This window comes from Bufo bufo, chromosome 1, assembly GCF_905171765.1.
Source record: "Bufo bufo chromosome 1, aBufBuf1.1, whole genome shotgun sequence".
NCBI classification, from domain to species: Eukaryota; Metazoa; Chordata; class Amphibia; order Anura; family Bufonidae; genus Bufo; species Bufo bufo.
Window position 1 is genome coordinate 96459574 of NC_053389.1, and position 13514 is coordinate 96473087.

The 13514-nt window shown below is 39.6% G+C and overlaps 1 protein-coding gene across 3 annotated transcripts in view; it reads right to left on the minus strand.

Moving 5' to 3' along the window:
- The window catches only part of AGRN (agrin), a 524915-nt gene that overhangs the window by 312058 nt on the left and 199343 nt on the right, over nt 1-13514 (minus strand). For all 3 annotated transcript variants that reach the window (XM_040427048.1, XM_040427040.1, XM_040427053.1), the window contains one exon: nt 5425-5472. In XM_040427048.1, the coding sequence (XP_040282982.1) occupies nt 5425-5472 (48 nt within the window). The remainder of the gene's footprint in view (nt 1-5424; nt 5473-13514) is intronic.

Below are 13514 nucleotides of genomic sequence, written 5' to 3' on the forward strand. Positions count from 1 at the left end.
TTTTATAAGTAGTGGGTGCAATGACAGGGAGCTGCGATAGTGCCGCTCCCCATCATTGTACCCCTCAGATGCCGTGTTCATACATGATCGCAGCATCTGAGAGTAATAATACAGTGTAAAATTAACATTAAAAAAATGAAATCATACTTACTGCCTCTCTTTGCTCACAACCAGCCAGCCGCCGCCATCTTGCTTGAAGATCCTGCGCAAAATCTTGCGCGGTCCAAGATGAAGTCATCACGCCGGCACAGGATTTCGGCCGAGATCTTCAATCAAGAGGGCGGCGGTCAGCACGTCAAAAGGAAATGGAGGAGGTAAGAATGATTTTTTTTTTTTTTTTACAATATTTCAGGTTAAATTCGCTACCACAAAACACAAGGAAATTCGGCTTTGCAGCGAACCGAATTTATCCTGAAATTCGGATGGAATTCCACTTTATTAGATTGGATTCACTCATCAGTAGTCATTACATTACCTTAGGGAGCGTTGTGTCCTTTTTTTTCTCTCTTTCTAGTTTGTGAAGATATTTACAGCACTGATAAGATCTCATAACTTTTACCAGCATTTTAATCTTGGTAAAGAAAGAATGTGAGGGTCAGCCTATCAAGTCTTGTATGAACCACAATTGAAGTCTTATGACATAAATGCACCAGTTTTAAAATACTGCTTTGGGTTGAGCGCTCTAGAACTACAGTAATTTTGCTTTTCATAACAACCCCCACAACATGCTGAAAATGCTTTAAATTTTTCTCTAACAATGTTCCTTTAAGAATTGCACTGTATGAATGGTTTCAATTCATCAATTGCTCATTTGTGTCTAACTCTATACAGTAACATTCTCTGTTATTACTTTCCCCTATCTATATGAGTGAACCATTTCATAAGGTTCTTTTCTATAAATGAGCTATAGTCATTTGTCACTGGTAAAACAATCAGGTTTTTGCTTGTACTTTGGAGCATTATGTCTTACTTTAAAATAAACCATACAATATTTCTCTCTTTTGGTTTTTAAGTTGAATGAGATTTGTCAGCACTTGATGATATAACAGTTTAGACAGCAAAATACCCCCCCCCCCCCCCACCACCATTAAAAAAAAAACAGAATAAAAATATCTCCCTGGAGAAAATACCAGCACACAAGTGATATAGAATCGAGACAGTCACAAGGGGCCGTCTACAAACAGGAGCACTGAACACAGCCTATGAACACTCTGAAAATAGCATTATGGAAGGTACAGTTCCACTCTGCTGGGATGCATCATTTAGAACAGGTTCATCTCAAGGATAATTGGCAGAATTCTTCAATCCCAGGTGAACCAGCACCTCCTTACTGACAAAATAAAAGTTATTATTAACCAATTTAATAGTTCAGCTTTAAGGTGATGAGAGTACTGCATTCAAAATCTGTCATATAGGTCACATTATTCAATTGGGTCATTCCGTTAACAGCTAGAATGGTCCATACAAAGAAACTAGGCCAAGGTCTGCATCCAATCACAACAATTATTTGCTTTTGAATTGTTTTACCAATGTATAGGTTTGCTTTAAGCAAAGCCTCCTTTTATTAAAAGAGACAAAGGCCCATGTTCCTGGAAATAATTAGGAGCTTCAATAAATGTCCCATCTCATTTTTGTATATTTGTATATATAAAACTGAAAAGAATACAACTAGCTAATTCTTTCCAAGCTAATAATTTACTATTACTTATCCCTTTAATTTAGAAATACTACAAGGAGACCTTACAGAGGTGACCTACTGAGTGCATAGGTGACAGGTACATGTAGGCTCACTGTGCCCTACATATCTGTACACAGAAAAGTAAAGGTGTAAGTGTTTTGGTTTTTAAATGTTATGTACAGACAGTGATATTAAACATTTTTTTTTATATATGGCACTTTATTAGGGAAAGATTTTTCTTTTTACTAGAAAATAATGCTTCTCATTAATAATGCTCCAACAAAGAACTGCGAAGGAGAGTCCATCTTCAGCGTTCTATTGAGCACTGAAGTCAACTAAGTGTCCATACAGAGGTACTGTAGGCTTCTTAGCCTGTTCTTAGCTCACTACTCTGGCCCCTGCCTACCTACATGAGCCCTAGCTTTTACTGCTGTACATGTGTCTCTTCCCTCACCTCCTTCTTATTTACTGAGCACAGGGAAATGAAAAGAAAATGGGGTCTCCAGATTTGACCCCCTGAACACTTCCTGATTCCTCCACAGCCGTCAGTGGACCAGCCCAGTATGGTTGTCTCATCTGGTGGATTGGCTGCCGGCAGGAGGCGTGTTCTTGGGGGCGTGGTGTTCCTCTTTAAATCGCGGCGTCTGCCTGGCCGCTCGCGGCCAGTACAGAGCCGAGACCATATGCAACAATCAGCACACCGTCTCCCACACTAGGATTCGGTGGAGCTTGACTAAACACTGTATAGAAAGCCGATTCTAAACCTCTGTGATCGGCTTTAGGCAGTCTAGGTGTAGTGGCTACTTGGCTCCTGATGACGTGCATGTAACAATCTGCACAGAAACGCGTAGAGCCGTAGCTCAGTGTGTACAGACCTGCTGGTTGTTGGCGTTCAATGTCAGCCAGCATCAGTATTGGTCTATGTGGTTTACTCACCTACATGGTGGATAGAGTCTGTGAGTCGGCATAGTGCACAGCTGCTCCTCACACTAACCACCGCTGTTCAGTGATACATTGGTCACTGGTCAGGTCAATTAGTTGCAGTGTGTGTTAGCTCCTGTGATTGATCTGTGACTTAGATCCAGGTTACCCAGGGATTATAACACACAGCATCTAACTCCGTCAGCACATTACAATTGGTCAGGCAGTACCTTGCCGTTCGGAGCACCATATCCGAGTGTCAGTGCGGTGGATTTTAGATATTTTAGTCCGTCTATCCCCTCATGATATTTACAATAGACCTCCTATACACCCTTTAGGTAGTGTCTACGATTTAACATGAGGTTAGACCATGCAGGACAGACGGATCAGTCCTAGTTGATTTACATAGGTTTCACCTCCTTCCTATATGAGCACGAATAAAACATTATTATTTTGCTCCATTTTAAGCGTCCTGTTCAATATTTTTGCTTCTCCAGATTTTAGCACTGACAATAAGTATACAACTCAGTATGTAGCAGTAAGTAGCAACCCTGCTCTTCTTCCTATCTTCCTGATATGTCTAAGCTGAGAAGATAGAAAGATGGGCAGGGCTGCACCCCTCTGTACTGACAATAAGAGTTCTTCAATACCCTTACTGTCAGCATTAAGCACTGGAAGCCCTTTCTCCACTCTCTTTGCTGCATTCAATAACTAAGAGAGAGGCATGAGTAAGAGCCATGTAGAGAGCTGCCAGCAGTTAGCAACAGTAATAGGGCACATATAGTGAGTCAGGGGCAGGGGCAATGAGCTAAGAGCCAGGCTGGAAGCCTCTATATGTATACATAGTTATCTTCAGCGCTCAGTAGATGCTGAAGACAGACTACTTAGCAATGCTCATTTAAAGGGCTGCTAAGGAGACTTTTAATACCCTGTTTTCTAGTAAAACTTAGCACATTTCCCTAATAAAGTATATTACAAAATGCTTAACATCCCTGTCCCTACTCTATATTAAAAAATAAACTGAAATGACACTTACACTTTGTGTTCACTTTTGAGCTCACACTGTCAACTAGTCTTTTGGTACCAATCCTGAATATTTTGTAGTAACGCATTTGAGTCTACAATGCATAATATGTGCATTCCTAGGGCTTCTACTAACCATGATTATACAGTGGATATAGTAAGTGCTAACTCATACTTACTAGGGTCTCTTCTAATGATCTAATCAATACCTGCTAAAAGAATTATTTGACTAAGCAACCTTAAGCCCATATTCATAACTCATTACATTTACAAGGCACATCATAAAACACATTGTCTAAGATTTCAACAGCTTGTCAAATGAGAGAATTACTAGTTACAGTATGCATTGACATAATGTAATATTAAAAGTGCCTTCAAATTAAAAGATGATATCCAACATCCTATTCAAACAGTTATCCCTGGAATAAGCCAATAACAGTTTTAGAGACAAACATAACTAGAACTGGGAGCAGCCATCTTGCTTTCCTCTCAGACCTTAGAAGAGATTTCTTTATTGTCAAAATTCGAGATGAAAAATAAATGGTTCTGTGGTTTGTAAAGTGACAAGAAGGGTAATTTTATTGATATTGCTTTTTGCCTTGTTTGCAGGGCCTTGGATAAGTAACGTTGTCACTAAGGGAAATAATTGATTTTAATGTAATTTTGAAAAAAAGAGGGAGTAAGAAATGGATCTTTTAATCAATAGAGCTGCCCAATTTCATTCATTTAATTCATTGCCCAAATCTATGTTCTGTCTTAAATACAATCATATAGCAACTCTCAATGATCCAACCATGTTGCAAACATCCCACAGACCTTTTAATGATATTTCATTAGCATATAGGATTTAATTAGTAAATGTGTGCATTCCATTATCATATTAAATTACATGTATAGGTATTTTGGAAAGAGGTGCACATATGCAATTAACCAGGCTTTTGCATGTATAGCATAAACTACTGTAAAAAATATATATAATCACTGGGTCAGACTGGCCCACTGAGTACCAGAAGATCCTTAGGTGGCCCTGGTTCTGAAACTGAAACAAGCTCCTAATTCAGCAAGGCCTCACATTTGAAAGTAACATATAAAGATCTACATCTGACATCTGATACGATATCCAATATATGGTTGGTTGATATAAAGCAATCTATCATACATGTCCTTCAATGTCAGATATGTGAGAAGTACACTGGTGTTCATTGTATCCCATTTTTTACAATATGTTCCATAAATTTTTAAGAACAATGGATAATTTCTATAAATGAGCATGCAACTCTTTCCTGGACACCTTTCCTGGAGCCCTGTTGTATGATGCCATGGTTTTTCAATTCTCCAGCCCTATATTTATTAATGTTAGAAAGATTTCTCTATATGAGATAAAAGAATAATAGTCAAACCACACAAGATAGTGATTCTAGCCCTCAGGTTATATAGTGCTATGACCTTTCAGCACTACAGTAGTCTAAAGCTGGCCATACACCTGAGACAAATGTTGACCGGATTTTTGGCTTTTTTCAGCCAACGACTATCTCTGCTGATTCTTCGCATACATACAGTATGCTTGGCATATGTCCATGGGAATAAAAGGATGGAGCAGTTAAAATCCCACATGCCCCATCTTGATCTCCCCCTGGCATCGTCTCTCAGGGGACAGTTGGTAAGCTCCATTAACATTAGATGGTTGGCCACACCCACCAAAATCTGTGGGTCCAGCTGACATAGATGTGATGTGTATAGCTTAATAATCATGGTCTACTCATTGAGCTATGAATTTCCATAGAAATAAGTATAGTACTCACCATCCTGTATTGTAGTTTGGGGGTTCAGAATCAGGCTGCCTGGTTTATCTGCAGAAGAAGAAAAAAATAGTACATATAATTATACATAACACAATGCATAAAAAGTCTTCTAACTGAACGAGATTTTTAGACTATCTGAAAAATGTATATAGCCCTGGTTAAGATGATCCCTTGATGGAGATGCAACTGTGATGTCTACAGTGGTGTAGCTAGGGGGGAAATGGCATGTGCCTGGGGTGCTTAGTGTCATGAGGGGTAATAACAAGAGACAAGAACACTAAATGTTTGCTCTGATTGTTTTTACTCAGGGGGTTTTCAAAACCATACCAGTGATGGGCACCTGTCATAAATATAGGTAAGGTCTACCTTTTGTGTACATAATCAATCAGCATTCAGCTAGTAGTAGGGGTCTCCTAGTGTAAAACAACCTTACAAGAAATAAAAATGACACATTCTTCTTCAAGGGTAAAATAACATGTTATTTTCTGTGTTCTTGAGTTATTTGTTCAAAGCTCCACAGCAAAAGGAACTTTAGCAAATATTCTATTTTAAGCTCTAGCTGTAGGTGTCTGAAGTCCAACTGGTTGACCAGTAGGGGTGCCACAAAGTAAAAAAAATAATATCTTAATGTGTAAAATTTCAATGGGTGGGCAGTCACACGAGCAAAACAGCCTTATACAATGGTGTTGATTAGAAAAAAATAAAAATAATAGCATACTGTGCTGCAGAAATATCAGCACTTAAAAGATCGCTATCTGAGTCACATTACCACAAGGCTCCACTGATCGATGAACCAAGACACGCATTGGGGTTAGCAAAAAAATTTGAGTTCAACATAGCAAACAGATATTTCCCAACTCCAACATTCCGTATTTCATTATAACCTTAGAAAAATCTAAGTGAGGTATGCACTACCTACTGTGCAAGAAAATGGAAACCTTAGGATGGACTGCTGGTTTAATCAGCCTTACTTGGTCTTATCCTATTTAAAAAAAAATATATATATATCACATTTGCATATTCAGAATATTCTGCAATTGTTAATAGCTGTAAAGAGATATGGAATAAGCTTCTATCAGGGAGAGTGAAGCAAGCGGGCTGGGGGAAAACTAGGCATTGTGCCAATGCACAGTCACTCTTATATTATGATCAAGTGATTGTTGAAGGCAGGAGGAAAATAAATATTTCTGGCAGATATTAATCAGCTATTTAAGAAGTTATTTGTCAGCCAGGAGGGGAGATAATGGTGATATCATTTTTAATTGTGTTCCTTTTCCAAGCAGCAAACATGGATTCACTATTCTATAGTCTAGTTCAGAAATAAAACTTTCATTTCACAACCAAGTCTCAAAGGAAGAAAATGTATCCAGGCATCTCTGTTGTGTGTCTATAGGAAATAGAGCTACAAATTTCCATTATGTGATGCTTATATTTGGTTCGAAATTTCATACAGAGAAATGAAACGTAATGACAGATGCATTATTAATGCACTTATTTCCCGGCAGCATGACGGGAGACTGTTCTACAGTAGTTAATACTATTTTGCCTTGTGACATGTCAGCCTAATGCAGCTCTTGGAAGTCCCTCGTTGGAGAGGGATATGCTTGTAACTGTAGATTACACAGCAAACAAGATCATGGGTCACAAATAAAACACTGATGGGCTGTGCTGCTCTCGGTACACATAAGTGTCTCCACTAGGAAGCTGAGAACATAGCACCACATGAACTATTTCACTTTGTCTTCCTATGAAGAGCTGAAAATGTAAAGAGATCCAACTGGAGGTCAGGTCAACATTTTTCTTTCCCAAAATATGTGCTTTGTTGATATCCAAAGTAAAGGCTGGGTCTTGTCCTGCACCCAACCTCATCCCTAAGGCCCCTTTCACACGAGCAGTTTTTCCGCGTGGGTGTAATGCATGAAGTGAACACATGGCACCCACACTTAATCCTGACCCATTCATTTCAATGGGTCTGTGCACATGAGCGTTGTAATTCACGCATCATTTCTGCGTTGCGTGAGAATCGCAGCATGTTCTATATTCTGCGTTTTTCACTGGCCTGAACCCAGAGAATTGAATGGGGCTTCAGTGAAAAGTGCATTGCATCCGGATGTAACCAGGATGCAGTCTGGATGCAATGCGTTATCCACTGATAGTTGTTAGGAGATGTTGTTTGTAACTCTTCAGTTTTTTTTTCACACGCGTGAATGCAGACAAAACTGACTGAACTTGCTCTGGAAATGATGCAAGTTTCACTGAATGCATCCTGAGAGAATCCATAATGCTCGCGTGAAAGAGGCCTAATAGTACAGGCATGATCCAGGACAAGAACCACTACCTATCTGCAACTAAACGCTGCATTTGTTGTAAATAAATTATAATAATGAAGAATGTATTTGCATGATCTGTGTGTGCATGATTACATGACATTTAGCATATGTCACTGGCACCAAGCACTGATAGTGCTGTTGATCTCTTAAAGGGGTACTCCCATCTTAGACCCTATATGGCATATCTACAAGATGTCTGTTTGTCCTGACCTCTGGGATCTGCACCTATCTCCAGAATGGGGATCCCCTGACTACCATCCTCCCTTATGAGGCAGTAGCTGCATCCAGACAGAAAATTAATTGAGAGGTAGCCATGCATGTCAAAATAAAAAGGAAAAAGTCTGGAACCATGTTAGCCAATACAAAACTAGTTTAGTGCTCTCATTAAGAGAAACAAAATAAGAATATTTCAGGTTTGATGGCCAACAAAAATAGAAGTAATGATGTTACATAGTGAGATTTCAAAACATCAACAGTCCCTTCAAGCCTGTAGAAGGGACTGATGAGTGAGGGTCCCAGCAGTAGGGGATACCTTCTGACAACTGGAATAGCCCTTTAATGATGCATGCGTTCTCACCCATGTAGACAAGTCTTTCAGCATTAATCTGCCTTACCACAAGAGCTACTCCAGAAGATATCTCTGCCGGTTATTCCCTTTTAATTTTGTGTAGGCCGTAAAAAAAACTAGCAGGAGTATTACTGTAACATAGTTACACAGTTGATACGGTTGAAAAAAGACATAAGTCTATCAAGTTCAACTAAGGGATAGGTGGGGACGCGAATCCCAGAAGGAAGTGAAACTCAGATTTCTACATTTTCATAAGCATTTTTAATGTTGTTTACTTTTAAGAATTCAACTAAACCATTTTTAAAACTGTCCACTGTTCTTGCTGTGACCAAGTCTATTCCACAGATTCACAGTTCTTACAGTAAAGAAGCTTTGATGCTTCTGGAGACTGAATTTTTTCTTCTCCAGTTGGAGGCAGTGCCCCCTCGTCTTTTGAGGGCATTTTACATTATACATTTAGCATTTTACATGGAGCAGTTTTTCACAGTATTTTTTGTATGGCCCATTTATATATTTGTATAGGTAAATCATGTCCCCCCTAAGACGTCTCTTCTCAAGACTAAATAAATTCAATTATTTTAATCTTTCTTCATAACTAAGACCCTCCATGCCCCTTATCAGTTTAGTCGCTCTCCTCCGTACTTTTTCCAGCTGCAGTGCATCCTTTCTATGGACTGGTGCCCAGAACTGGACTGCGTATTCCAGATGAGGCTGCACCAACGCTTTGCAAACTGGTAGTATTACATCCCTGCCTCGCGAGTCCATGCCTCGTTTAATGCATGACAATATCCTGGTGGCCTTAGAAGCAGCTGATTGACATTGTATGCTGTTATTTAATCTACCATCTACAAGGACACCCAATAACACCCATGAAAAACTTTACATTTATCCACAGTGAACCTCATTTGCCAAGTTGATACCTAATCACTCAGAGTGTTCAAGTCAGCTTGTAGTTTATGGACATCTTCCATAGACTTTATAGTACTACACAGCTTAGTGTCATCTGCAAAAATAGAAATGGTGCTATTAATCCTGTCCTCAATAACGCCAAGTTCTCCAAGTTCATTGAGATCAAGTTAAACCTAAACCTTTGGCGAAACCACAATCATGAAGCAGCTCTTCTCAGAGCACTCTGCACTGTTGGCTTTCATGTGCTCTGCTCTGTTGTCCAGCATACGGACTACATATCCCATATACTTTCTGTAGATCCGTACTCTGCATGCTGGAAATGCCAAACAGAATCTATGAAACCTGACAGGGCAGAGCACTCTGAGAAGTGCTGCTGCATGATCATAGTTTCGACAAAAGTTTAGGTTCTCTTTAAAAGAAATTAAAAAGGTAGCACATCAAATACAATGAACAAATCTCCCCCACCCCCCAAATCTTGCATATCTTTATGCATCATACAAAAGATTAAAAAGATACCTGGTAACAGAACATCACAAGTGCGTAGTGGCACAACTCCCTCCTTGGTTGGTAAGTTTTACCTTTTTGCTGCATATGTAATATACCTATTTAGGTTTTTTGGTGTACACAGCCTGTGTTAAAATATAGTGAGTTCACATACTAGATGTGTTACGGATTATGCTGTACTACCTAGGTACTTTTAAAGGGGTTACCTACATTTTCACCCAGGCAGCCCCCTGTTATTAGCATCAGAGCATTTCATGTTCCGATGCTCTCCTTTGACCTGCGCTGAATTGCGCAGGACAAAGGCATTTCATAAATTTCCAGTGATGTAGCAGGCTCTCCATAAGGACTACTAGGCGAAGACTTCCACCCAGCAGTGAGCCTGTAAAACGGCTATGGCAGTGCTAAAGCCCACCCATCAGAGCCAGTGACATCACCGGGAACAGAGCTAGATGGAAGCCTCGGCCCAGCAGTGTGTAGTTATAAACAAAAAAAAACCTTGGCGTGCGCAATCCAGGGCAGGGCAAGGGAGAACATCAGAGCATGAAATGCTCTGATGCTCATCTCAGAGGGCTGCCTTGGGGAAATTCTGGGTATGTCCGGGTTCAGCTCCGAATCCAGACAACCCCTTTAATTAATTTTAACTTGAGAAGTTGGTATTTTTGCATATACACTTGTGTGATGTATAGTTATTAGTAGGTGTACTTGAATGTTATATGGGTTCTATACAGCCACATATCTATGCCCTAGTTTCTATGCAGATAGGTGTGCAACTAATGACATTTTCTGGTTTTGAAAAATAATTTTCAAGCACCATTTTAAATAATTCCAAGATAATAGGGGGTATACCACTCATTACTCTCATATATTAACCAGCTGCAAAGAATATGTCTCACTCTCAAGGACCTAGCACATCCATGCTCTACATAAACAGATTTCAATGAGCACCATGTAATCCCTGCGGTGGATCTGGAAGGTAACTAAACACTTGCTGCCGGATTCCCCTGCAGCTTACAGCTGATCCTTGTGCCTACTATATACATTTTGGTGAACAGGAACTGTATCATAAACTATGTAATATAACTTTTCAATGACAGTTGTAGCAGGCATGTATCGTCTAATTCACATTCACATAATGTGCTGCCCTTAAAAAGGCAATGGCTTATTATTAAATTAACCGTGTGCAGATTTAATCAATAACTGATCAAAATGTAAAATGAAGGAGTCAACAGATAAAAGTGAAGGAAACGGTGTTAACCTTCTCACATTATTATAATCTATCTCCATGAGTAATGATAAGCAATATAATACATAAAGCACGTCAATAATGCACATCTTACTGACTTGTGAAGTGAAATTTTTTACACTCCATAGACACTTTTTTAAATCCCTTCTATTGCTTTTTAAGGTAATAAAGGAAGGTTCCCTTCCTGTTAGCTAGGATATAGAGCCAAGGCTTTTATTTTTGCTCTGTAGAACTGCAGGCATGGATAAAAATGAATGCATACTAACCAATATCAAATCAACGAATGCTTTGTGGTTTCTACAGAGATAATATCCCACAATCAACTTACTGTTGTGCAATCTACAAAATAACAAGGGGTTTTTCAAACCTCATTAAAGTGAGTGGTGTATCTAAGCTGCAAAGTAACACTGACATTATGGAAGGGCTTATAAAGAATACCAACTCTGCTGGCTGCCTATTGGTCCTCCCTACTCCCCAACATACTCATGCCATGCCAAGTTCACTGTACCCCAGCTATGTCCTTGTCATATCTAATGCTCCAAATGCCAGATAGTGCTCTGTTCCTGAACTTTAACCTTGGGGATGACAACAGTGAGTCCACCTTTCAATCACAACATTAGTACATACAGTATATTTGGTTTGTTGTTTGTAGTATTGAGCGAAGCGAAGCATTCGAAGTGGAATACAGTCCAAAGTTTCCCTCGCACTTCGTGGTATCGAATCATGTTTTCCTATATAGGCGGCTGCATGTCTTACAAAGCGAAACTAAATGTAGAGGAGATAAGCCTAGGAACGCAAGATCACCAATAATGCCATGCAGCCAGCCAATCCGCAGATAGCCATCCCCTGTGATGTCACAGTCCTATAAAACCCTTATCCCGCATGGTCTCCACCATTGTCCTGTGAACTGAGTATAGGGAGAGACCTGGCAACCGCTCATGTGCTAGGGACAGGGTTGCTGAAAACGATTAATAGAATAATATTGGCGAGCGAGTGTGCAGGGTGACTTATTCTGCATCAGTTTTATTTATTTATTCCTACATTTACTTATTCCTACATCAGCCATAAACTACGATATGTAATTCAATACCAATAAGAAGGAAGCCTTTATGATTCCACTGCCAGCGTGCCAACCAATACCGGCCAGTCTGGATCCCTTAGGGGGGCCAGGTCTTAATGATGGCCATCCTCATCTTTTTCTGGCTTTATTTCTTCAAAATCATCCTTCAAAAGTCTCCATGTCCTAGAAACGTCAGCAAGATGCAGAGAGAGGAGGAGCTGGATGTTACTAATGACATATTCTCATCAATATTAGATGATGTGGAAACGGAGGAAAAGCAGATGGCAGAAAAAGGGCTCCCATCTGTAGGGCAGGAGAGCACTGGGGTTGGAGAAGTGGGTATGCCAGAGCTGCTTAATATTCTGTGTTTACTGCCAAATTACCCGCAGGAGATCTAACCAGCCAAACCATATACCAGCAACAGCCCCTGTTTAAAGGTGCATTAATGGTGCCGCGCGGCCATTAAAGGCAGCTTCGGGCTACTTGGCGGTTCTTCACCATAACATGGCCACAACCCGCTCACAGCATGGTCTCTCCTTGTGGCCGTACCCTAAGGCATACCCTGGGTGTGGCCTGGGTATACCCGATTTTATAGTAATTCGTGACAAATTAATTCGTAATGAATCAAATTTCTTGGTGAATTTTGGCAAAGCTGCTTAATTGAATTTTCAAAACTTCGCTCATCTCTACTTGTTTGGATGCTTTTAGAATTATCTATAGGTGAATCGGAAACATATTGTCACTAAAGATAAGTGTCTGGGAGAAGAATCTGATCTATTTACCAGAATATAGATAGAGTATTACTGTGTCTAAAAGAAGATTACATTTCAACGGTTGGCTCCCTCAGCTCAAATAAGGCATTACTGAAATTGGCCAGTAGAGGGCATCTATCTCTACAGTAGATCCTACTGCACTGTTCAGAATATCAATTCAGGGACCCAGAGGATTGTGTCAGATGAGAGTAAAGTAGTCTATGTAAATCTTCAATATGTTGTGTGAATTTATGGTCAAAAGTTAGAATTCTATTATTCACTTTTTACAGTACTATCTCTATGAATATTCTGCACAGTACTACAGTGTTTCTAAGTAAATCTTCAGTCATTTTTCCTGACATTCTATAAGGGTCAATGAAGTACTAAAGCGGATAATAAACAGTAATTAACATCCGAAAGATAATGAAGGTGATGAGGCAATCAAAACATATATCATCTCAATAATTCCCTATCATTTTAAATGAAGCCATAAGAATCCCCTAAATGAAGGAACCGGAAGTATATGAGCACCCTGGATTTGTCTATCCCTGACTTAGATAGCTATAGAATGTACTAAAAAAGTGAACCATTGCTATTGTAAAGATTCATTCACACAAATTGGGATTCTTGAAAAGGATACATCAGCAGAGAGCAAGCAAACAACTATTCAATTAACCGAATGACTTTAAGATCTCGTGGTACACCGGGCAAAAGAAACTAGGTC